At 39.9% G+C, this 25,178-nt stretch overlaps 2 protein-coding genes across 3 annotated transcripts; one reads left to right on the forward strand and one right to left on the reverse strand.

Moving 5' to 3' along the window:
- Window positions 1–104: 104 nt before the first annotated feature.
- Window positions 105–15,671, reverse strand: acsl3a (acyl-CoA synthetase long chain family member 3a). The gene is made up of 15 exons (XM_061280058.1): window positions 15,512–15,671; window positions 11,459–11,884; window positions 10,742–10,919; window positions 8,116–8,225; window positions 7,773–7,911; window positions 6,017–6,167; window positions 5,624–5,747; window positions 5,475–5,546; window positions 3,999–4,138; window positions 3,625–3,797; window positions 3,178–3,252; window positions 2,354–2,542; window positions 1,927–2,041; window positions 1,710–1,867; window positions 105–1,630 (listed from the first exon to the last, which is right to left on the reverse strand). The coding sequence occupies exons 2-15, from the start codon at window positions 11,831–11,833 to the stop codon at window positions 1,473–1,475; spliced, it is 2,157 nt and encodes a 718-aa protein (XP_061136042.1). The 5' UTR covers window positions 11,834–11,884; window positions 15,512–15,671; the 3' UTR covers window positions 105–1,472.
- Window positions 15,672–16,084: 413 nt separating this feature from the next.
- On the forward strand, window positions 16,085–25,091 carry farsb (phenylalanyl-tRNA synthetase subunit beta). Of its 2 annotated transcripts, none has more exons than XR_009714569.1 (18): window positions 16,085–16,228; window positions 16,734–16,789; window positions 17,055–17,209; window positions 17,325–17,397; window positions 17,488–17,603; window positions 18,081–18,231; window positions 18,321–18,429; window positions 19,126–19,196; window positions 19,274–19,335; window positions 19,515–19,566; window positions 19,652–19,713; window positions 19,874–20,081; window positions 20,165–20,245; window positions 20,335–20,427; window positions 20,523–20,640; window positions 21,350–21,502; window positions 23,538–23,742; window positions 23,981–24,094. XR_009714569.1 is itself a non-coding variant. In XM_061280057.1 (18 exons), exons 1-18 carry the CDS (start codon window positions 16,171–16,173, stop codon window positions 24,738–24,740), a joined length of 2,526 nt encoding a protein of 841 aa, XP_061136041.1. In that variant the 5' UTR covers window positions 16,085–16,170; the 3' UTR covers window positions 24,741–25,091. The 2 variants fall into 2 exon arrangements, 1 of the variants encoding a protein (XP_061136041.1); XM_061280057.1 differs by having other exon boundaries at window positions 23,538–23,685; window positions 23,981–25,091.
- The last annotated feature ends 87 nt before the right edge of the window (window positions 25,092–25,178 follow it).

Consider the following 25,178-nt stretch of genomic DNA (forward strand, 5'->3'; position numbering starts at 1 on the left):
AAATCATGGAGAATTTGTATTTAAAATAGCATTTTCATTAGACATCTGAAAATCCATCCAACCATCCATCCGTTCACACCAGAGATATGAGAGAACAGCTATGGTTAACATAGCATTGCCAATCAATACTTTTATTTTTTTCTCATTGATACATCTTTTAAGCAGTTTAAAATGATTTTAATTCCCACAATAGAGTAATGTTTTTTGCAGAGTAAAAAGCAGTCTTTCAACAAATTTACCATTCAAGGATGGAACAAAACTTTCAATTTCTTCATTCTTTCCACCACCTGAAAGATTCCAGTGATATACCAACTAGGTTCTCAAATTACCCACAATCAGATTTTTTTTTATTTCTTTTCAATTTTTACAAAGAAAAAAAGAATTTGTCAAATAAATACAGGTCATTCTTGCAAGCGACGTCGCCTTTTACAATGGCACGTTGTGATAAAAATACTCTAATTTTAAGTCATTACATATTATTTGGAGAACACCGACAAAGAAAGAAAACCCTACCAAAGGTTATAAAAGTTTATCGGGGTCCTTACATGTACTGGTTAAGTTTAATTCTCAGACTGTCCTCATATCTTAGATGCACTGGAGTTATTTCACTGGAAAATCATGTTCGCGAAAGTGTTCATTCCTGGTGTTTAAAGAATTTTGTGCCATCAAATGTCTTTCTTGGCTAGGAATTAGACATGGTCATGTTTGCACCATTGATCAAAATGACGCTGCTTACAGAATACTGGCAAATACATAAATAAATGAAGTCTGGAGTGTGTGTTCAGAACATTGGAAAGTACACTTCGTATCGTTGAGCAGACTAAACAGTCCATCTGTTTCCGCCATTAATATAATCAATGCCATTAGGTGCAAACCAGTGCACTTCATAAAACATCCATAACATCGTGCTAGAAAAACATCTTAAAAATACTCCATTCAAATGTGCAATTATTCTGTGCTTTTGGAATCAACATGCTAATCATGCTTGACAAAAATACCACAATCCATTTGTAACATGAAATTAATTTTCAGGCCAAGAGGACAAAAGACCTAAGCGTCTCCTGACCTGCAGGATGGACAAAATGATAACCTTGAGATTAAAACAAATTAAAAATGAACAAACAATTCTGCGACAAAAAATGTGTGCAATCAAATGCAACAGAAAACATCTTGCTGAGAAACTCAAGCGAGTTCAACAGACAACAACATCTTAGCACACACACAGCAGTCTTGTTTCATAACTCCCATCTGAAACAATAAAACACTAGAGACAAAGGTCATACACGTGGACAATCGAGGATAAGGCAGAATCATACAAATTGTTTGCACTTCTTGGAAACTATGTCTGCAGTAGTCAATCATGCCGCTTTAGTTCAGCTATAAATTCAAGTAGGAGGTGGATAAAAGTCTTAAGTTATAAACAACCCACCTAATTAGGGAATTTTGTAGATTTCGGCTTTGTGCATGGACTGTCACTTCCCATCGTACATCCTTGCAATCTCGTTCGAGTAATGTTTTTCCAGCTCCTTTCGCTTGAGCTTGAACGCATCAGTCACTAGTCCCATCTCAGGAGTCCACACGTCTGGGCTCAGGTAGATCTTGCGAGGAATCTCAAAGCGCTCGAGTTGGGCTGAATGAAGACAAAAAAGATATCATCGGCACACACCTCAGGAGAAAAATGAACTTTTCTTGGTCTTGAGTCTTCCTACCTGCTAGAGCGGCCTCTGTGATGATCTTGAGCACCAGCTCTTCCATCACCTTGTTGTTACAAAGCTCTTCCCATGAACCGTTGATGCCATATTGGTCAGCCAGAGCTTGCAGCTGCTTCTGATTTGGGACCATGAAGGCTATCGCGTATGTCTGATCACTGCAGCAGGAGAACAAGTCAAAGACATTCCTTAATTCATTCATCGCATTGCAGCTTACCTTTTGGCATAGGCACAGATGTTGTCAACCAGAAAGCAATTCTTCAATATGGCTTCCACTTTTCCCAGGGAGACATATTCTCCCGCCTGCAGCTTCACAAGATCTTTTTTACGATCTGGAATGACAGGTAAAACGGCTTTGGCGTGTATATTTTCATTTAGCAACACCCACCATTACTTTATTAATCCGTATCAAATTTTTAAACATGTGGTATAGATGCCTTTTTTATTACTGCAGAGGAACACATGGACAAAAAAGAGCAAGTGGTGATTATTTGATCTATTCTTTTTAGTATATAAATAAGCAGAAGAGAGCATTGTGTGTACTGTACACTATTTTCTGTCCGCTAAATCTGTAGTACGTTGGTTCCATCCATCCGTCCATTATCCAGATCACTTAAATAACTTTTACCCTCCCTTTAGCTCACCAATGATCTTGAGGCATCCGTCTTCATGAAACTCTCCAATGTCTCCAGTGCAGAACCATCGCTGGTCATTCTCATCCACAAAGAAGTCAGTTTGTTCCCCCCGATTCTTAAAGTATCCCATTGTTACGTTGGGTCCACCGATTATAATCTCTCCTCGTGGGTATGGCTTGTCACTGTGTAGGTAGCCCCCTGAGATCAAAATATAATAATTCATGACTGTCTTTGCAAATGAAACACATAAATACTGACAACAAATGCAAAATCCTGCTCCTAAAGCAAGTGAGCCATAGACTCGGCTTTATTTAAATTTTTAGCAAGATGTTACCTTGGTATAAAATGTGTTCAATGTCCGGGTATCAACATTTAGCAAGATGATACCTTGTATAAAATGTGTTCAATTTCCACAGTAATTAAAAAAATATCCTTCAGGAATTTTATTTACGAGGTGAGAATTCAATTTATCCTTGAGCCCCACACTTTAGGTAGGGTGCGACATGGCTCTAGCAAGTTGTACAGAGATTCTGTACAAAAAAATAAAAGTAATCAAGGATGGCCTAATGGCACAAAATGAGATGAAAGTCTTTTTGATCAGTCTGTTCAAACGTAGTAAAGTTTTTGTGCAACTCTAAAGGAATTTTCGTTGTGGTTGTTTGACCCACAGAGCATTTGACTTTGGGAGCTTCCGCTTTATTGCTATGGAGACAGTTTGGTAACTTTTGACCACTATTTGCGTGTGAGATTGAAATAAAGGACAGCGACACTGTGTACGTGCATTTTGGCGGGGCCGGGGATTGGCATTTTCTGACCCAAATAGCCTCACTCACCCTCTACCCAGTCTTTGAGTTTGATCTCACAGCACACAAGCGGCCCTCCCACTCGCCCAGAGCTGTAATCCCAAACTGAAAAAGATAAGATAACACACATGTAGACACGAAAAGGAAGTGCACTCGCACGAGCAACAAGTTTCAGTACCACAATGTGATGACCCCCGACCTTATGGCAGCCCCAGCCCAGAGGAATGTCCAAACCAGTGGGCTGCAGGCTGTGGTAAATTTCCAAACTAAGTTGGCAAGAAAGACATTCCAAAAAGTTGTGAGTCAAAACTTATTGGTAGACTTAAGTAATATGTGTCACTGCACTGTCATCTGGGGAAATTTAAAATGTTTCATTAGTCATGTATTTTGTAATCGTGTCCTATAAACCGAGAAATATTTACCGTCAATTATTTTTCCATTTTGCATGAGAAGTTGACTTGAGATTAATTTACTTACCCTCGCTAACGGTCCCAGCTCCACAAGTCTCTGTCAGACCGTATCCCTGACCCACAGAGCAGCAGAAACACACATTCATGAAGCGTTGGGTGGCAGCGGACAGAGGGGCTCCACCTGAAAATAACACTCGTACACGTCCTCCGAGAAGTGCACGAACTTTTCTGAAGACCAATCTGGATAGGCACATTGAGAAAACTCTTAACATTGATTTAAAAATGTGTCTTAGTATGTAGCTCTGACACTGAAATGGATTGTTTGCTTTACTATATTTGTGGAGGCTGAATTTTTGACATGGCTCTCATAGTATTTGATCCAAAAAAATATATCCCAAAAATGTGTTAGTAAGACGTGCTTCAGAAGAAACTCATACATACGTGTCACACAGAGGTGTGCTGTAACCTTTGCTGAGCTGATCCAATTTGTAGTAGTAGGCAAGAGTGAAGAGTGTTTGCTGGACAAAGTTCATCTCCTCAACCTTGGCCATCACATTCTTATAAATGCGATCCATGATCTCCTGTCATCAAGTGGTGTAGGGATGGAGTTTAGACAAGGACAGTAGAGATGTGATGAGTGCTTTATGATCATGAGTTAGTGTGAGAACAAGAAAAAAAAAGAACATTACAAAAAAAAATACAGGGATGGGCTAATAGTGGCCTATGGTCAAAAAACCAACAACATTATTAAGGACTAAAACTTTGAATGGGAGTTTACAAACCAATTTTCTGAACTACAGTTGTAAATTCTTTTATTGGCTCATTTTTTTTGTATATTGAAGGTTTTTCAGTGTAATTTGAATAATTTTTGTCTCAACAAAAAAACTCCAATGCTTTTCAATGGGTCTCAATTGTACATGGGGATCGGGGGTCTACATTGTATAGTTTTAAGTTGTAAAATCAAGACTCAACCCTAGATGGCAGTCACAACTTAGTATCACTGGCTCTTATACTGCACAATAATACTAGAATGTGCAAAGGACTGATTTTTTTGCAGATTTGGAATGACACATATCACCTGAGTTAAATAAAAACATGAGTGAGTTGATGCACAAAATGAGTCCTTACAATAAACGTTGGTTTGATGTTCAGCATTTTGAACCAACCTTTCTTTGAGCCAACCTTCCTAATTCATAAATTTAATGGATTTGGACTGGGTACAAAAAAAAAAAAAAATCACAGTATGTTTTTTTTAATGTTCAAGCCCTATGTTGTTGAAGGCTGGATGTTTTCTTCAAAAATGTCTATTTTATCCATATTTAAAATTGCATTTTTGTCATTCATCACATTAGAAAAGGTGTGGTCCTATGTGCTGAAAAATTGAGCCCCCATTAAGTTGCCTATCCCAGGGCTAGTATGTCATGTTTGCGTGCAAAGCAATGGCAGTGGGAGAGGAAGTGTCCACAAGCCCGCTGTCATATCACGGCAAACAATTTTCTGAGTCTCTGTGATGATGCATGTGAGCGAGCGTGTATTTCGTGGGGATGACCACACGGGGCTTTCTCACGTTCTCTTCACAGCTGTGAATGGTTCCAGAGACTGAGGGCCTCTGCCCTTTGCTCTGCGACCACTGGGAGATGGGGGTGTTGGGAGGTTTTGTTGTGTATATGAGTGTGCTGAGGCAGAAAGAATACAGTGGGGAAAAGCATGTCGCCTGGAACTTGCCTGTGTGTAGAAACGCTATTGATATTCCCCATCCATCCTCAAATCCGTTTCCTTAACGGTTATTACTGTTTGGGGTTATGCAAGAGCTGGAGCCTACCCCAGCCGGCAAAAACTCGACTACACTACACACAGATTGAAAATGTGGCAATATTTCTTCTTTACATGACATCCAACAAGATGTTGCGCACTTACAGGGACAGCTGCCATTATGGTGGGCTTCAGAATGGTGATATCCCCTTTGGTGCCTTTCTTGATCTTAGTTGACTGTGAGTATAAGATTAAAGTTAGAGGAGACATTTGCAGTTTCACAAGTGACAAAGTGTTGTGACAAGTGACCATACCTGGTCAGACAGTGTCTGAGGTGAAGAATAGCCAATCCTACAACCGTGAGTAATACACACGAACTCGGCACTCAGCTCCAGTACATGAGCCAGGGGAAGGTAGCCAATGTAAGTGTCTTTCTCGCTGTAACCAGAACAATATTTAGCTCAAGTTATTCAATTACCGTATTTTCCGGGCAATAAGTTGCAGTTTTTTTCATAGTTAGGCCGGAACGGAGATTTTGATGGATTTAACGATTTGGAGTGACACGGACGGTTCAATAAACTTGTTATAGTTATTTGATATATAGTTTATATACAGTTATGTAGTCCTGTGGAATAATTGGAACAATTATCTTAAATGATACTCATGGCCAGTATTGAATCCAAACAGAGTCGATAAAAAGTGCGCACCCCAGGTTAGGTATCCGTTCAGCCAATCCAGTGGTGGCAGCCACTATGTTGCTATGGGAGATCATGGCACCTTTGGGAATACCTGTGGATCCACTTGTGTACATGATGACTGCAATGTCAGCAGCTTTAGGCTGATTTTGCCCACAATTTGCTGAAATGAAAACAAACAACACTATATATTCAAAGGAACGTTGGAAAAGTCGAGTCACAGAAAGTAGTTAGACTTTACACTCCATGCATGCAGAACATCATGAAGAGATTCTTCATTCTTTTGACAAGGTAATACCAAGTCAGTCTCTAATAAATCTCGTCTTGACATTATTTTCACTGTAACATGGTGTGCGAACAGTTTAAAAAAAATAACATCTTGGTCAGATCCTTCTAGTCAGTTGAAATAGGAAATTAGAATCACCAGTGGCTAAAGCCAAACTGTGGCAGAGTTTCTACTTTCCGGAACTGGATTGGACAACTCTGGAAGTAACATCTCCCATTTTACTGTTGTCAAACATGCCGGATCGATTACACAATCAATAAAAAACTAATGATGGCGTGCACTTTCCCCAAAGGCATGGATGACTCAGATGTGCAACAAGATGTGTCACTTTGGGATATGGAAAAGCCAAAAATCCCTCCGATTGAATGCCTCTAATTAGATGGCAGTTTGATATACAAATCAAAATAATACATAAGCACAGCTGGCCATAAAAAAAAACTTGATGAAAGACCGCGAGGTCCTCTCTTTTTCCTCACATGACATGTAGGCGTTAGTGCTCTAAAATGGATGTCATGTGAAGTGACCGCTTCCAGACTGTGTAAACAAAGCTGCCCTCCCATCCTGTGCTCCATCCACATTTTCTGATCCCAGCCCCCCCTATTATATATACTACATAAGAATAAGAGTGCAAATCCATTGGAATGCCTACGCAAAAAAAGAAGGCAAAGAGGATCTAACACCCGCCCCCCCCTCCTTAGCCATCTACATTGCTCCTAATCTCACACAGATGTGTACACTTCCTAATTCACATGACCAACCATGTTGATTTTGTATGCTTTGAAAGTATCAGTTAAGTATGTGTATGTGAGTAGCGTATTTTCCGCACTATAAGGCGCACCGGATGATAAGGCGCACCTTCAATGAATAGCCCATTTTAAAACTTTGTCCATATACAAGATATACACATTTGGCCAACGGGCCGGACTTTGGACACGCCTGCTGTAGTGGCTCAATATTGGTCCATATATAAGGCGCACCTGATTATAAGGCGCACTGTCAGCTTTTAAGAAAATGTGAGGTTTTTAGGTGCGCCTTATAGTGCGGAAAATACGGTAATGAAGAAATACATGCGATCTGTATTAGGGCTTTGATAGCAAACACTGAGAAAAGTCAACTCAGCAACAGCAAAATTAACAAAAGGTCCAATAATTATACGTGCGTAAGACTGCAATTTCTTTCTATAAATAACCGGAGATACAAGTTCAGGAAAGATGCCAGTGATTTAAGACGTTAATGGGGGAACTGACACCATGACGATTTGGGTTATGAGAATGACACGTCCCAGATCATTAGGGTTACGCTTTGTGTGGGATTATCATTTAGTGGAGGAAACGTGACTGTTGTCATGAGCTCGCACTGCACACATGCTCTTAAGTCACTTACTGACACTTTATTGCAATTCTGCCAATTCCCATGTATCCAATTTTGGGCTGCCGTTGAAATTACTGCATCACAGGCAAAATGGTCAACTTTACTACTTACCAGTTTTTGCTTTGTCGCCCAGCTTCAACACATCGGCCATGTTGTGGACGCTAATGCCACTGGGATAGGCTCCCGATGGGGTCGGAGTGTTGTCCACTACTATGATACACCGCAGCTTTGGAACTTTAATTAGAATAGCCTGTCACACATGGATATGGTTGTATTGTAGTGTGAATCGAGTTCGGCGAGTAATGCATGGGATGTTCATATAAATATCCAGATAAATGGAGGAAATCATTTTGTTAGAGCGGTATAGTAACAATAATCTTTTGTGGAGGGATTCTACTTATGTCCTGCATCACACTAATTCATTGCCAGAGTGATGTTGGTGATATTTTCTAACCTTGAGTCTGGTCTCCAGGAGCTCTCTGCTGGTGATGATGTGCGTGATTCCTGTCTCATTCAGTCCGTGAGCAATGGCTGGACCTCCCAGTGTTGAATAGAAAGTAGCCACTGCAGAAAAAAATTATAATAATCATAATAAAAAAACATGGCATATAAGAACATTTGTAGTCCATCTCCTGCAGGATTGCTCTTGCTCCCCTCTTTTTGGAGATTTCAATAATAAGCAGATTGAATGGTTTAGAATCAACTACTGCGTCATATTATGTAACTGTAACATAATGTGTAACTTAACAACTTACTTGTGTCGAATTTCAAAAGTTACTGATAACTTCATGCACACAACTCTCTTTGGGCTGCACAACATTGAAAAAATTTGTGATATACAATGTTTTTGAATACAGCGATATCGATATAATTGCAGTATCTAACAATCTGCTAAAGAAATGACTTTATTATTATCTAATGAAAACATTTTTTTTTTCATGCGGAAAAATAAATATCTCAATATATTCTCAGCTAATGAATTGTAATTACTAAAGTGTTCAACTATTGGATGGTGTACATTGAAACATTGAAGTTTGCATCTGACTGGTAAAATTCAGACACAAGCATACAATTCCATAAAAAAAATATGTGAATATTGCAGGGGCCAATATCGAGACATTGGTATTTCTTCAATATATTATGCAGTATAAAAAAATAATAGATATGTACATGTAAATATATGCAACACTTTAGAACACAAAGCTACCTTAACTCATATCGGCCATCTAATTTGTATATAAGCATATAGGGGCAAGAGAATAACAGAGAACCGCAAGACGACAGCCTGCCCCGAAGCTGACACTGAGACGACGGGGCTTGGTGACATTGCAGTCTTGCGTCATGCATCAACAGTTATACTTCCTGCTGTGTGACATTGTGTACGAGGCCATGACACCTCCAGCCGTGAGATTGAGATTCAAAGCTGCATGTGTGACTTTTTTTGTTAAGGCAATGGAAGTTGTTTTCACCGTAAGGTTATCTTCAATTCGCTGCAACTTAAAAGTCGGCATTTCATCAACCTTTTAGACTTGAATAAAATAGTGCATGCTATACTTAATGCAACATTACCAGTAAATAATGCTACTTAATCTAATGATCCTGCTTCACAAAGATAACACAGTACAAGCACATTTCTTTTCCATCACAAAAATCCACTCCATCGTGACGAGAGCACACACGCACACAGTCACCCAGTGTGAGTTCACTGGGGGCCTTTGGCTGACTCCTTGATGGCTCTGTCAACATCAGATGCTCACGTAGACTCACTCACACTGACCATGACGCCATTAGCCTTCACTTGTTTGCCTCTCTTTCCTCCCTGCCGGTTCTTCCTCCCTCGCCCCCTCTCCAACCTTTAACTCCTCTCGACATGTTCACTTTCCACTGGGGTAGTTTGTGTGTGTAAGTGAGAAAGAACCTCTCTAAAGATGCTTTCTGGCTTGTGCTTGCGGCATATTTTCAGTGTGACAGTTTAATGGGGCATAAACTAAAGAGCACAGAAAAAAATGAAGGCTCCTTCAAAGAGAATTAAAAACAATTAATGAGTCTAAAGTGCAGATGGGAATACTTCCAATAAAGTATTCCCAACACAAAAGAGTAATGATATACAGGCTGCTTAGAATTTCCTTCTGGAGGTTAGGTTGAAACATTCACCAATTCACACATTTCATCAAACGTTAATCTGCATGTTGAATATAGAACCGATGGTATCATCGCACAATGGTATGTTCTCCATCTGAGCATTGCTTAAGTGCAAGTGACATCAGTGTATGAAATGAAACAGCAGGTTTCCAACTTTCCATCACAAAAAAAAAGATTTATAGTGACCAACTGGGGAACGCTGCTTACTTATATAATGGTGGAAGTTGGAACAGAAGGGACAAATTGACCTTATTCTGTCTTATCATTTTCTTGCACGCAGAAAATCACAATATGAACACACAAGCAAGCCCCCACCCACCCACCCACACATACACACACACACACACACGTTAACATTTTCCCTTCAGAGTTTAAAGGGAATCTTTATAACAAATAAATACTATTTTAAGTTTGCAAGTGCTATGAAACACATGGGAACTGAACCAGCCCCTGCACCAAAGTCAGGCGGGTGAATCCCCATTATTAACTGATTTAGCATATTACATTAGATGCATGTTTTCATAAAATGCATTCATAAAACATTTTTAAAAATATTATTTTTCCTATTTAAATTCTACAGGAGTTCAAATGTATTTCAGACAACGTGGAGCATGTCAAGAGGGGAAATTATTTAGAAACCACAGGGTGAAAACGCAATATCAAAGTACAGAACTGCATTTATGTAAGGCTATAAATTCATTATTATAAGGGTAGGTTTACAATTCTAAGTATATATAGCTCCATTTTGAGAGCCGATTCTAAATTTAGAGCTTGAAATAGAATGCTCCATAAATACTGACCTGATTTAAAATTTAATAAGGGGCAACAGTATTCCCGTTTTCATGTTCACAGACAAAAGCAGTATGCTTCAAAAGTCGCGTAACCAGTCATCCAAAGTGACTGGTGCCCTTTTGCACGGTACAATTCACACAACTTACATGTGAAATTCTGCATGAAGCAGGCCAAGGCGGCAAGCATCCATTCAGCCCGTGTCTCACAGAATATGGCAATGTTGTGTTTAGGTTTCTGCCCCAGTGCTGCCAGGCCACAGCCAAACTGGGTTGCTGCAGCGAGGGTCTCCTTATAGGACAGCCAGTGGTACTTCCCAAGAACAACCTACAGGAGCAAGACATCATCTATTTAACTTTATCAGTCACTACAAAACTCGCAACGACAATTTAGTGGGTACGCTTAATTTTTCAGGCTTCACTTATCCTTTCATTCATCCATTTTCTGAACCACTTTATCCTTGTGAAATCCAAACACAGAAAAACACGTTGGTGAGCCAACAGTGGCCTCTAGAGGTAGTGCACATTAAGGACAGTAATGACCCAACTAAAACCTGTGTTAACTTAAAGCAACACATATTTAAAAGACGCACTTTGAAATCTAATTGATTTCTATAATAAGTTGTATTCTTAAAGCGGGTAATTTTTACTCAAAATGATAAGTGGTCATCCGAGTCACTGATCCAAAAGGTTTCGAGACAGTGTGCATTTATAGAATAAAATAATAATAAGAAAATCCGAATTTTCTAACTTAGTTTTTAAACATAGTCTTTCACGTTACATGTTCATAATTTCAACTAAGCAACTGCTAAATTTTGTTTATTGCATCACTTTGAAACTGTACTATACAACGACAGCAATTTTTACCTTCTTGAATTGCTTTCCGTTGCTCTGCTCCTCATTTTCCTCACTGATCACCTCTCTTGTACCGAGACAATCTCCGTGGGGGAATCTCATGGCTGCAAATTCAAACATCTTGGGCAGGGTGTCGAGTCCCGGGTAAACCGATTTCACCAGTCCCTTGGTAGCTTTCACTGCTCGATAAGGTCCTTCATGTCGTCCCAGCACCGAATGAGCTTTAACTCTATTTGAACGTTCCTCCTCGGATCCATATTGGACCTCTTTAGGTCTTGAGACCAACGTAAAAAAGTAGTAGGGAATGAACATGAAGAAGGAGTAAATCGACACCGTGAGGTGGAAGACAAAGAGTAGCAAAGGATTCAGATCTTCTTTTTGTTTCATCTTGATCCAGGTGGTGTAGACGCTCAGCTCAAGAGTAGATGCAGACCAATCCTAGAAAACACATGAAAATCAATACATACCACATATACAGCCAACCACCAAAAACAAGAGTAAATAATCGACTTGATATTTTGCAGTTGCTTCCACCTCGCATCCTCATGAGGAATAAAGCGCATCATTGCGTCAAAAGAATACGCTGTAATAAAGACATGAAAGTAGTGACAAAACAAAGCTACAGTTAAAACAAAAGACATGAAAGCTCAAATTTGCAAAAATAATTCAGAGATTAATAACCTCAGGCGTGTGGACTGCCTGATCAAGTTGGCAAACATAATAGAGAGTGTGAGAAGGTTGAAACAATTGCTATACAATTCCTTTGTTATGAAAACTGTGTTTAATTTCAATTTGTTTTCTACAACAAACAAATACCCTGGCCACAAATATGGTTTGCTCATTGGCTGTGTCCACTGTTCTGAACAGAGATGTGTGAACACCATACCTAAAGTTAACCATGGTGGTGGAAACATCTTTTCTTGAGGCTGTTTTTATTTAGCAGAAACTGGGGCCAAAGACAAAGTGGAATTATGAAAAGTTCAAAATAGTAGTTGGTGTAAGCACAAAACCGGCTTCAATTATAAAACTTCTAAATATATATTAAATGGTGGCAGGTACTGCTGACTCGCAATTAATCGGAGTTTGAATGTGATTAGTCAATGGATTTTATGTTTATTTCAAAACATAGCCACATACGAGTTGTCTAACCAGATTATTTCAGTTGTTTATCCTTACCTCCTTGCCAAAAGATTTTTATTAATATATTCAATTGAGTTGTGCAGGTTTAAGATCCCATAAATGGTGTAAACAGTTTTGAAATTATTTACTGGTAATTTTCTGTCCCGTATAAAAAAAATTGGCATTTGAACAAGGGTTGAAGAGATTTGTAGACAAAGTAAATAACAGAAAGAAGTTGTGATAAACTATGTTCTCATAGTAGCAATTACAAATCTATGAAGGAGCCAGTAGCACAAGCGAACTGCATTACAGCTACTTTATCAACCAGAGTAGAAATGCTAAATATGCAGCTTGTTTAAGACAGACAAGCTGCTTGACTAAAGGTCAAAGCACGAAATTGCACCACAAGAGTACATACGAAAGTTTGACCCTAATCTCTTGCCTTTCGTGAAAAATCCTCTGTGTACAAGATGTGTTCATTCAATGGCCTGCTTTATACGTGCTCTTAATGGATTAATGAGAAATATTGTGACATAGCCTCAAAAAAGTGGGCTGTGTGCAAGCATGTGTGTTTGTGAGGGAAGGAATACTGTTTCCTATTGTGTGACTCTGGTGTTTTGTGCATCATTGTCCCATTACCCATTCAGCAAGTCTTGCAGAAATGTGAAAATGGTGGCTATAGTGACGAAAAGACAATTTGAACACAAGAATCCCACCGGTTGGCAAGCGAGAGAATGTGTATTAGGCTCAATGAGCCCATGACAATGTTATAAAGTAGCTTTAATTCTTAGATTATCTATAATGGAATGATGATGTGAGTGGACTTCATGCTGTATGTCAAACTGCCATGCTGAGTGAAGATTTATTACTTTGCTGTCAGTGAAATTTAAAATCCATCCTAAAATGCAGCAATGTAACAAAGAAGCTGCAGATAATATCAAGTGGCTGAAGGTTTCGAAGGTAAAACGGGCTATTCGGTCCTTGTATGACAAAGCCAATTCGGCACGAATTGGATTCTTGGATTCATTTTCAGTGAGGTTTGTAGTCCACCAAGGCTGCCCTGGAGGGTCCCAGATTTTTTTTTCATAATCTTTACAGACATAATTTCTAGACTCAGCCAAGGCCACCGCTGAGGCGTTCTAATTTGATGACTTTCAGTATTACATCTCTCTTTTTGCAGATGATGTAGTTCTTTGGCATCATCGAGCTGCAAACGTCAACTGTGACTTGAGTGATTCACAGCCGAGTGTGAAGCCATGAGTGGGATGAGAATCAGCACCTCTAATTTGAGATTGTGGTCTTCAGTCGGCAAAGGGTGGAGTGCTCTCTCCAGGTCTGGGGTAAGATACTGTCATGAGTTCAAAATTCTTGGGATTTTATTCACAAGTAAGGACTGAATGGATACCGGAGATTGGCATACAGAGCAATTGATGCAGCACCTGCAAACAAGCAGCTTCGCTATCTGTCTTAATGTGTCTGTCGTGGTGAAGGAGTTCAACCAAAGATTTTACTGCACAGTGATTGTTAATCCATTGTGATAATAAGAGCACAAAGCGGAATTGGTGCTAAAATGTCACTATCTTCACCATGCATTGTTTAATAATGTCAAGTGAAAGTATCCCTTCATCTATGTTGTGTGCAAATAGTTCATAATTAGGGGTGTAACGATTCATCGATACACATCGATTAATCGATATAATGCTCTACGATTTATTGGCATCGATGCTAAACGTAAACATCGATTTATATTGCCGTGTTTGACTTCGGACATTAGACGCGACTTTATTTTGAAATCCAGTTCATTGTTGCTTACTTCCTCTTTCCGGGAGCAGTGAGCGGCGTGTTGCGTTGTGAGCAGAGCAGGCACGTGAAAGGGGAGTTGACAACTAGTACGCGGCTCCTGGGCTGGTGCTATGGCTAGTGTCCAAAAAGACGAGGAAATCTCCTCCCCTTTAGGCTTCAAGTCATTCTTTGAAAGCACTTTGGACTCCAAAGAAAAGATGACTCAACGGACAAGACACTTGCAGTTTGTAAATCCTGCCATGCGGTGATCAAATATTCAGGGAGCACAAATCTCGATGCACATTTAAAGAAAAAACACGACATCAAAGTTCAGTGTTAAAATAAGCACTTTGTATACCACAATACTCTTGTAATTTCCTAAATAAAGAGTTTGCAGTACCTTGTTGATTTTGCGTATGAATTGTTATAAATCAAGATATTCTATATTTTTTATTTAAAAAAAAAAAATCGATCGTAGAGCACTATATCGTGATATATCGTGAATGAATCGCAGCAGGCTTTAAGATATCGGCAAATATCGAATCGTAGTTCTTTGTATCGATATGATATCGTATCGTGACAAAAACCGCGACTTACACCCCTATTCATAATGAAAGACAGACACAGAAACACATCCATAGCAATACCACTACTGTACCGATGTTGTATGAGGACAGAAGTGAATTGAATGAGGAAACCTGGAGAAGAGCAAGGAAAGTCCAACACTTGTCCTGTGTATTTTATTAGGAATCATTGGTCTCAACACACCAACTGGTGTAATGACAGCTCATTTACCTGAATCAGTGAATAAGTAGCAGGCAATCATTATTTCTATTTTTGGATTAAGACATGTTAGTGTTGAGTTATCACTCAGACACTTAAAATATAAATAAACAATGGCATTTTTGTTTGATTGAATGAATGGAATCTAATGTGTAATAACCCACCATGCCGCAAAGCAGATTAGAAGCGTGTGTGATTGCATTGGTGCATTCAAGCCACGCATTACTCATGCATGCAGTTGTTCATAGGGTAATAACAATTGCAGCCCCCATGCATTTCTTGTGCGCCCCCCCCGTAAAGACTGCAGTCTGGTGATGGGTCTGCCTGCAGCTGAACGCACATCTGCGCATAGATAAGCAACATTGGAAAAGGAGAACTCACCTTTGAGTGCTGGTTGCAGTTAACGCAGTCTGGCTCTTCCCGTCATGCAGGCACTTACATGAAATTATTTCACGTCATTGAACGGGTAGAAAACCAGGGGAGGGAGAGCGACTTTTGACGTACTATGATTGGACTTGGAGAAGTGGCGCGTGCAGACTGAGGGCAGGGCTCGACGGGCTGGATGAGAGGGAAGGAGGACTGGAGGAATCTATGGGTTACCTACGGTCACATAAGACAACAGGCTTTATTTTAGCCTGCATTCCATTTTAAAGTCATCTAACTTATCTGTCATATATCAACCCAGTTTTGATCTTTGCAATGAAATGTACCACCTCAGTAAGTGCACGCAGGTATGTAGGCTTCAATTGACATTTACCAGCCACTTTGCCCTTTTTGTCCATTGTACACCCCGTACTTCGAGGCATCTAACTATTGTTGGGTTTAATAGTGTTAAATTCCTTGAACTGATCCCCTTGACAACCATCAATGTTAAACAAACGGCCGTTTGTTTGTGTGGTTTAAACGTTTACCTCTTGTCGAACTGGAAATACTGGTTGATCTAAAAAAAAAAAAAAAAACTGCGTGTGGTCAGGCACCTCTACAGGCAGCTAAAGCCGTCTGGTTGGGTCCTACAACCGGTGCTAAGCTAACCAGAAACCATGCCAACTGTCGGTGTCAAAAGGGATCTTCTTTTTAAAGCGTTGGGAAGAACCTATAGTAAGTAACACTCGTGTCCGAAATAAACTAAGAACAACAACATTTATTTCACAGATTTTTCGATACCTAAAACATTAGCACGTATATTCTGAAGTGTAGCTGGTAGCAGCCTTCGCTAAATGATTTTGTACTCATCTAGACTTAGCAAATTTACAATCTAAGAATATTTCTCATGAAACGAATTTTCAAAACCAATGGGTCATTATTGATGGCCTACAGCCACGTTGTTTGACTACTTTGTTGTGTTCTTTTTCGAGGATGTCAACGTCATTGCGTCATCCTCAGGCATCTTGCATATCAAATTTGACACGTTGAACATGCTGTTTGAAAAGTGAAAAGAATGTTGGACGTGATGTTATGCAAAGATTTCATTTCAAAATAAAATAGCTGAAAATCGCAATGTGGTACATTGTGAACATTTGTTTTTCATGTTGATATTCACCCTAAAGAAAATGTACGGATTACCACCGTTTTAACATTGATGCCTGACCTCTTCTTCTCTCAGCTGATGAGGAGTTCGACGAACTGTGTTTTGAATTTGGACTGGAGCTAGATGAAATCGTAAGTAGATTTGCACCCACTTATTATTTTTTGTATAGACAGTCAAAAAATCAAATTATAACTATATGTGTATCGATAAATTGAATGGCTCCGATCCTCAAGCAACAGTTTCCTGAAATCATCCAAAATCATGTTTGTTTGTTGCAATCATCTAAACCAAAAGTGCAGCTTTAAAGTGTTCAAGTTTCATGTTGGCAAAGGTTGGTAGAGTTCTTTGAGTTGAACTCTGACATGTATCTAAAGTGTGTTTCTGATTGTAATGCAGACCTCAGAAAAGGAGATAATTAGCCGTGAGCAGGGTGATGTCAAGGCAGCAGGAGCATCTGATGTCATTCTTTACAAGATCGATGTACCAGCAAACCGCTATGACCTTCTATGTTTGGAAGGTTTGGTTCGTGGGCTGCAGGTCTTCAAGAACAAGTAAGACTTTGTCCAGCAGAATTGTCATGTGGCTGAACATTGTTTTCTTTTCTTGTATACGAGTCAAAAGTTATTTTTCAGTGTGCACCACTGATATGTTTTTTTTTTTGTCCAGGATGGAGGCTCCTCGGTACAAACGTGTCAGCCCTATCAGTGGCAAGCCTCAGAAGCTCATTATCACCAAGGAGGTGGGTTGCAATACTCTATCATTTTTATACAAACAATGGTTCAAAATGCTTTTCACGGGGTCCTAAGTTGCGTGTTATTGTCATGTGCAGACAGCAGCAGTGCGTTCCTATGCTGTGGCAGCAGTTTTGAGGAACATCACATTCACGCAGGAGCGCTATGATAGTTTCATTGAGCTGCAGGAGAAACTCCATCAGAACATCTGCAGGTGAGGTGTGCAGCAATTTCCCTGCCTATTTTCCAATTGGGCAGAAAAGCTAGTCTAGTCTGATGTGACTTATATTTTTTTAATTGTTATTTTTCCAATTGTTTATTTAAGAAATACTTACTAATGTTAAGAATGTGTTGATTCTGTGGTTAACCAACTATTGTAATTTATAACCAGGTATCAAAATTCTTACAATAAGTGTTTGAACCTGCTTACTGCTGCATTAATTCAATGTATAGCGGTGTTTTAGTGTCAAATTTTATTTTAATTTCATCATAAGCGATTATATCCTCCATTACCTACTATTATTTGGAATGAATCAGAATTTAAAATGTTTTTCATGGCAACCCCACCACCATTAAAACAATAATAAAGTATGCATGACAGAATTAGACTGATGCTTTGAATGTCTTTACAAATTAATTAATGTCATATTTTAGTATACACAAATGAAACTTTCTAACATTCCTTGTGTAGAAAGAGGAGCCTTGTGGCGATTGGGACTCATGACCTGAACACCATCTCAGGTCCGTTCACATACACAGCTAAACCACCTGGAGACATCAGCTTCAAGCCCCTCAATCAGACCAAAGAATACACTGCCACTCAACTCATGAGCCTTTACAAGGTTAATTAGCTGCTTAAGCATGTTATCTATTCTTTTTTTTCCCCCGCCTTTGCTTTGTTGAACTACTTTTTGTCCTCTGTTTGTTTTAGACTGACAGCCACTTGAGACACTACCTTCATATAATTGAAGACATGCCCGTGTACCCAATCATTTATGACAGCAATGGTATTGTCTTGTCGATGCCTCCCATCATCAATGGTGAGTATTTAACATTGGCTACTAGTTAAATTTTCTACAAATTTCAAGCATGAAAAGAATGCCAGTACAGTCTGAATCTGATTGCAAATGTCCCACAAAAAAACATGCATCGCTACCTGAATTGCCAGGAATTCAACTTATTACATAACTAGATTCCCTGGTTTATCTCGTATGTCCTGTTCAGCATCTACATGATACCTTGTAACGCACAGTTTTACTTAACACACCTTCCTTTTGTGTTTGAGATGAGCAAAGACGCAATGTGCTCAAAAGCCCAAAGCATGTGGTGAAATTCAGCATTGAAGTATGAATTGTGCTGATTTCAAAGTATATACATTGCATTTATCATGATTGTGTGGGTGTGATTTGTGGGAATATAGATTTCCCTTGCTACACTCCAGAATACCTGCTCATTATATATCTATATATATATATATATAGATAGATAGATATGGATGGATGGATGGATGGATGGATGGATGGATGGATGGATGGATGGATGGATGGATGGATGGATGGATGGATGGATGGATTTGATGCCAATAACATTGGACTATTTTCATAAAATAATATGCTGTAAAACAATTGTTTCTTTTTTATTACTTGGCGCGGCAATGTGGAAGAGTTTTAATTGGACAACAGTAAAATGCATTTATTCATTTAGCTTGAATTTGTAATTTGCCTTGGATTTTGCAGGGGATCATTCCAAAATTACCTTAAAGACAAAGAATGTCTTTGTGGAGTGCACAGCCACGGACCTAACCAAGGTATAACGGAGTCCCCAAATAAATGTTTGGTGTTCATGCAGCGTTGTCACAACAATTACAATTTGCTTCTTTTCCAGGCAAAGATTGTGTTGGACATGATGGTGACCATGTTCAGCGAGTATTGCTCTCAGCCTTTTACGTAAGTTAGAAGTGCATCATCTTGGGAAATTGAAACATGTTATTTAGTGATGAATGGAGCTGAAAAGGTCAATTCCTAATTATTCAGTCATTCATTAACCTCTACGCTCTCTTTAATGAGGTCACTGCAGCTGCATCGTGAAAGCTCTTTAATTTCTAATCTCTCTTGTGCTCTTTCAGTGTTGAAGAGGTTGAAGTGGTGAACGCTGATGGCACGACCAGCATATATCCAGTACTAAACTCATTACAATTATCCTCCCTCCATGGACGCATTACATGCAGCTCCCCTCTAAATTCTCTGCTCTGCTATGTTTTAGGAACTGGCTTATAGGAAGGAGAAGCTCTCCTCCAAATTTGTCAATAATAAAGTTGGCATCAAGTAAGATATTCAATCATGTTCACAAAAAAAATATATCTATTTTTGCTTTGTTTTTGTGATCCGTTTACCAATTCCAATAGATTTGCTTAAAAAAAGCTGGAGCCTTCCTCTCAGAATCTCTGGTGGGCGACTTTTTAATTATTTTGCTTTTTCTCAAAAGTGAGTCAACGGAGAAGATCGCCCAGCTGCTAACTCGGATGTGCCTACGCTCTCAGGCAACTGGTATCGCTGATGAAATAGAAGTTGAGATCCCACCCACTCGCTCAGATGTCATCCATGCCTGTGATATCATGGAAGATGCAGCGATGGCTTTTGGCTTCAACAACATCACCTGCACAACACCACGGACTTACACCATAGCCAACCAGGTGAGCATGTTCACCGTATGTTTACGCCGTAAGTGTAATAGTAATACTATCAAATATTTGTTTTCCTCTCTGTATGATAATAGTTTCCACTGAATAAACTGACAGAGCTGTTAAGACACGACCTTGCAGCTGCTGGTTTCACAGAAGCCCTCAACTTTGCTTTGGTAAAACACGAAACAATTCAGAAGCATCTTTCCCCTCACTTAAAAAAAAAAGAAAAAAAGAGTGACATATTCCCTCAATTCTCCTGTAGTGCTCCAAAGAAGATATTGCGGAGAAGCTAGGTAAGAAGATCACAGAGACCAGGGCAGTTCACATCTCTAATCCCAAAACTGCAGAATTCCAGGTGATCAACAGTTGGATTATCCACCAGAGGGCTCTCGCTCACTTTTGTAAAATTTGCAGCCCTTTTTTAATAACAATATACTGCTGTTCCACCAGGTGGCGCGTACCACCCTGCTGCCAGGCCTGTTGAAAACAATTGCAGCCAACAAGAAGATGCCTCTGCCCCTCAAGCTGTTTGAGATATCTGACGTGGTGCTGAAGGATGACACCAAAGGTAGGCGTCTCAAAGTGCGAAATCATTAACATAGTCATGTTAACCAACTGCCCATGTGACAGAACATTTGCAAAACAGAGTGTAGTCTACAAACACCATAAAATGCATTCAAAGCAGTGATGGTGGGATTTATTATTATTATAATTCTTGACTAATAATTAAAAACAAATAGTAACATTACCTTTTACTAGTGTGTGTCCCGCTCACAGGGGTGCGTACAGGTTTTTCCTTGCTCCAATAAGTCGGCAGTAAACCTTGGAAGTCATTTTATTCTCGTGTCCTCCATGGAAGTCTGATGTTTGTTGCCAGAAGCACATATTGCTGACAATGCATTTTTCCGGCCATTTCAAATATGGTTTTAAGTTGAATAATTATAAGAGGCAGAACATATTTTGTTGATCAATTCCTGTGGTCGACTTAGCCACCACCACGAAGTAAAATCATACAACACATACAAGCCTTTTCATAATGTAAAGAGGTATACTATGAGAACAATTTGAGATTGTAGTAGATTGTACAAGAGGTACCCAACTAATTAAATTAGAAGTGGCAGTTGCATGAAGGAAGACAGCTATTGATGAGGCAAAAAAAAAAAAAACATTCTTCCTTGAAGCCAAGATTAATAGAATAGGGAAACTGTACAAATAAATGTATTTTTATATGGCAGTATATAGGTATATTTAAGCTTCTTGGCTATCCTAAAAAACAGATGTTGGGGCAAGGAACAGCCGACATATTTGTGCTGTGTACTACAACAAGAGTCCAGGCTTCGAAGTAATCCACGGCCTGCTGGACCGTACCATGCAACTGCTGGCGGTGAAAGCTGCCAGGGGAGGCGGCTACCACATCCAAGCTGCAGATGGTAAGGACCTCTGTCTTCCGCCCACATTTAAAAAAGATGCATGTTCTGTTAAGTGAACACTCTAAATTATTCGTAGGTAAGTACAAATGGTGGTTTATGCCCTGTTACTGGCTACCTTTTGCCCAGAGTCAGCTGGCATAGGCTCCAGCTCACTTGCAACCCAAACACACATCATGGGCATGTCAAATGGATATATGGCTTATGAATTGTACTACCATACGTATACATACAGTACATTTAGTTTGGGCCTCCCTTTCCTTGTTCCTTGCTTCAACACATAGCCCCTCCCAGCTATTTATTGCGTCTCCCCTTGACAAGCGTGCTCCAAGGGCGAACTGCAGGATATCCGCACAACAAATCAATTGGGCTCAGGTATCGAGCCGAGGGAAAGGTTGACAGAATTCAAGGAAAAGCGGCATGCACGAGGAAAAAAAACAGAAAGGGTACTGTCGGGGGACTGAAGGTGCTATCAAGAATGGTCAAGAGTGAATGTAAAAATGTACAAATCAATTGGGCTCAGGTATCGAGCTGAGAAAAAGGTAGACAGAATTCAAGGAAAAGCACCGTGCACAAGGAAACAAAACAAAGGGTACTGTCAGGGGACTGAAGGTGCTATCAAGAATGGTCAAGAGTGAATGTAAAACATCTCAGAGTGGAGAAAATATGGTAGTCACATACTCTGCTAGCAACATTGATACAAACACACATGCTTACAATCCATCAAAGTTGCCAAGATACTCTTTGACTTTGTCACCTTGTGCACGAATCTGTCAGCAGGAGAAGGAGTGGATAGTTGATCTGGTTAGCTTTAAGACGACAGTCTGGCCATTGGAAATGTCACAAAGCAAGATTCTATTCTATTCTATATTCTATTCTACTCTTGCCTTTGCTTCCATCTTAACACACTCATACATGTGATCTAACACTAAATGTAATAGTTTTGATCACTAAACATATTTGGTTATCTTTTTGCAAGTATATACTGTAAGCAATGGACTTTGGAAACCCATTATCAGCCCTTGGTAGAATGCCATGTCTCTTGTGCGTGGGGATGTTGTCATAGCAACTCCTGTATCTTGTGAATTCCATCACAAATCTCATTTCTTGGTCACTCTTTTTAAACACGTTGAGCCAATTGTTGGTCTTACTGTTAACGAAAGATAGCATTGGCATAAATAGGATTGTACCTTCAGTTTTGATTTACAAAAAGAAATCTTTGGGAAAGTGACAAGGTATGTAATCCAATTTTGGTCCCATGGCCCCAGAGGTATTTGCTGAAGAGCAATGAGCTGTGACATTATTTTAATAGCTTGCTGCGCAGTAATGTTGAACAAAAGACATCTACTGTACTACCCAGCCCGCCAAAGCTCTGCAGATCTAATCACCAAATAACTGCAAGGGATTCCCCTGCGCTTCGGTCTTAAGCTTTGGTTTTAAAACAGGTTAATGGAGAACTGAGCAGTTAAAAAAAATAATAATGTGGGGAAATTTAAGACTGATGAGGGAAAATAAAGCTCGCATGAGTAGAGTACACTTGTGACTTATCTTTCTCAAATAATATGAGATGTCATTTGTCAAGCTCATTGTAAACAATAGAATAACACTTCATGGCAGCTTTATTGCTCTCTTGAGAATCTGTTCTGTTACCTTACCCAGATAAGTCAAGGTTATTGGTGTCTTTATTTCTAGTTGAATAAGAGTCACAGTGTATTCACTAGTGCAGCTTTGAACTACCAATACACCTGTAGCCTGGAATAGCAACTCTTCTCTTGCCTCTTGAAACGATGAATCAGCAAAGCTCTACAATTATGGCTCAGGCGCACTCTCTTTTGTGACAAAAATAATGCAACATCATCGTTTGTGTCGGTGAATGAAATACAGTTTAAAAAAATGCTTTGCAAACTAGGGCTGTGCCACTTCATGCCAATATAATGCTCTCGATCACATCGAGCAAGTCTGGAACATACCTCCTGCTACACTGGTCACGCTGCCAATGTTAAAATAAGCCTACAGAGTGATTACTCTCTCGTTTCAGATTCCACTTTTTTCCCCGGGCGCTGTGCAGAGATCTTTGTCCACGGGAAAAGCGTTGGACATCTCGGGGTCCTCCACCCACAAGTCATTAACAACTTTGAGCTGACCATGCCCTGCTCTGCCTTTGAGATGGACATCGAGCCTTTGCTGTGAATTCTTCTTTTTCTGCACTTATCTTATAAAATAGCATAATCTGATGCCATTTCGTAAGTAGCAGAAATACATTTTAAAGTATGCCAATGAATGAGGACAATAAAAGAACCAGCAGCAGAGTGTTGAGCCATTTTGTTTTATATATCCATAATATTGAGCAAGTTTACGTTTGCTTAAATTGACTCGATGGTGTATGTGCGTGCGTTTGTGTCAGCCGTGCATGTGTGTTCTTGACCACTAATTGTATGCGCCTCTATTCTAAGCTCATCCTGTTGCTTTTGGTTTTTCTAGTGGCCACACGGCTGAAACACACCTCACGCATGAGGTTCCCCTGCAAGAAGCGATCAAACACAAGTTCCCCGCTGAAGTAAAAGCCCGTCAAGGTGCCACCTCCTCCAAAACTGTTTTTGGAGACTTAAGCACACCCAAGGCTCTCAAAGCCCTCAATGATTTCCTGGTGGACAAAAGCTACATTGAAGGCTATGTAGCATCTCAAGCTGACGTGGCCGTCTTTGAAGCCGTCGTCTCTACTCCCTCACCGACATTGTGTCATCTCCTGCGCTGGTACAACCACATCAAATCCTTCTATAGGGAAAGAGCTGACCTCCCTGTCGTCAATAAGCAGTTTATGCTGCCTGAGACTCCTCCCACATCTACCAACAGCGACGAAGACATCGACCTCTTCGGCTCAGACAATGAAAGTGACAGCACGGAGGCAGCAAGATTGAAAGAGGAGCGGCTCGCAGAGTACGCAGCCAAGAAATCCAAGAAACCAACAGTCATCGCCAAATCCTCCATCCTTCTTGAAGTCAAACCCTGGGATGATGAGACAGACATGGTCAAGATGGAGGAGTGCGTCCGCAGTGTCAGCATGGACGGGCTGTTGTGGGGGCAGTCCAAGCTGGTCCCGGTGGGTTATGGAATCAAGAAGCTTCAAATAGGATGTGTGGTGGAGGATGATAAAGTGGGCACGGATCAGCTGGAGGAAGCAATCACTGCATTCGAGAAATATGTTCAGTCTGTGGATGTGGCTGCCTTTAACAAGATCTGAATGATAGACGCTTGACTACACTTAAGATTTCACGCAGATAAAACAAGGATGTAGAAGAACCAGCGTCTCAGGGTGCGGTCACACTTGGCCGGTTTATTTCAGTCCAAACGGACACTCGCGCGGTTTGTTTTGTCCAGTGTAATTGCAAGTCCACCTTGTTTGGGTCAGATCTGTTGAGCCTACCATGGTTTTTTTTGATATAAAAACCTCATGACATCTCAGCTGGTGAAAGATTTTCTGCTTTGTGCATATTACACATCCAAATTACAAGTGTCTCCACATCCTTTACTATTCTTGTTCCAGATGTTGAAGATTTCCCATCTGAAAGCCAATAAAGCTCTTTTAACTTGAGGCAGAAATTTCTTTTTTCTGCTCTAAGTTAACTTGATAAGAAAAGCATGCTGTGTGCAGCCTTCAACTCTTTTGACAGACATGCCA

The sequence above is a fragment of the Syngnathus typhle genome, linkage group LG6 (genome assembly GCF_033458585.1).
Source record: "Syngnathus typhle isolate RoL2023-S1 ecotype Sweden linkage group LG6, RoL_Styp_1.0, whole genome shotgun sequence".
Taxonomy (NCBI): domain Eukaryota; kingdom Metazoa; phylum Chordata; class Actinopteri; order Syngnathiformes; family Syngnathidae; genus Syngnathus; species Syngnathus typhle.

What these genes read in the sequence shown, in the direction of transcription:
- acsl3a (XM_061280058.1), bottom strand. Translation starts at nt 11,833, where the DNA reads ATGAAACAAAAAGAAGATCTGAATCCTTTGCTACTCTTTGTCTTCCAC. An exon ending in ATCTGTGCCTATGCCAAAAG is followed by an intron (nt 1,868 to 1,926) that starts GTAAGCTGCAAT and finishes CTCCTGCTGCAG; the next exon opens with TGATCAGACATACGCGATAG. An exon ending in CACAGAGGCCGCTCTAGCAG is followed by an intron (nt 1,631 to 1,709) that starts GTAGGAAGACTC and finishes GTCTTCATTCAG; the next exon opens with CCCAACTCGAGCGCTTTGAG.
- farsb (XM_061280057.1), top strand. Translation starts at nt 16,171, where the DNA reads ATGCCAACTGTCGGTGTCAAAAGGGATCTTCTTTTTAAAGCGTTGGGA. An exon ending in TATTGCTCTCAGCCTTTTAC is followed by an intron (nt 19,336 to 19,514) that starts GTAAGTTAGAAG and finishes GTGCTCTTTCAG; the next exon opens with TGTTGAAGAGGTTGAAGTGG. An exon ending in GCACGACCAGCATATATCCA is followed by an intron (nt 19,567 to 19,651) that starts GTACTAAACTCA and finishes GCTATGTTTTAG; the next exon opens with GAACTGGCTTATAGGAAGGA.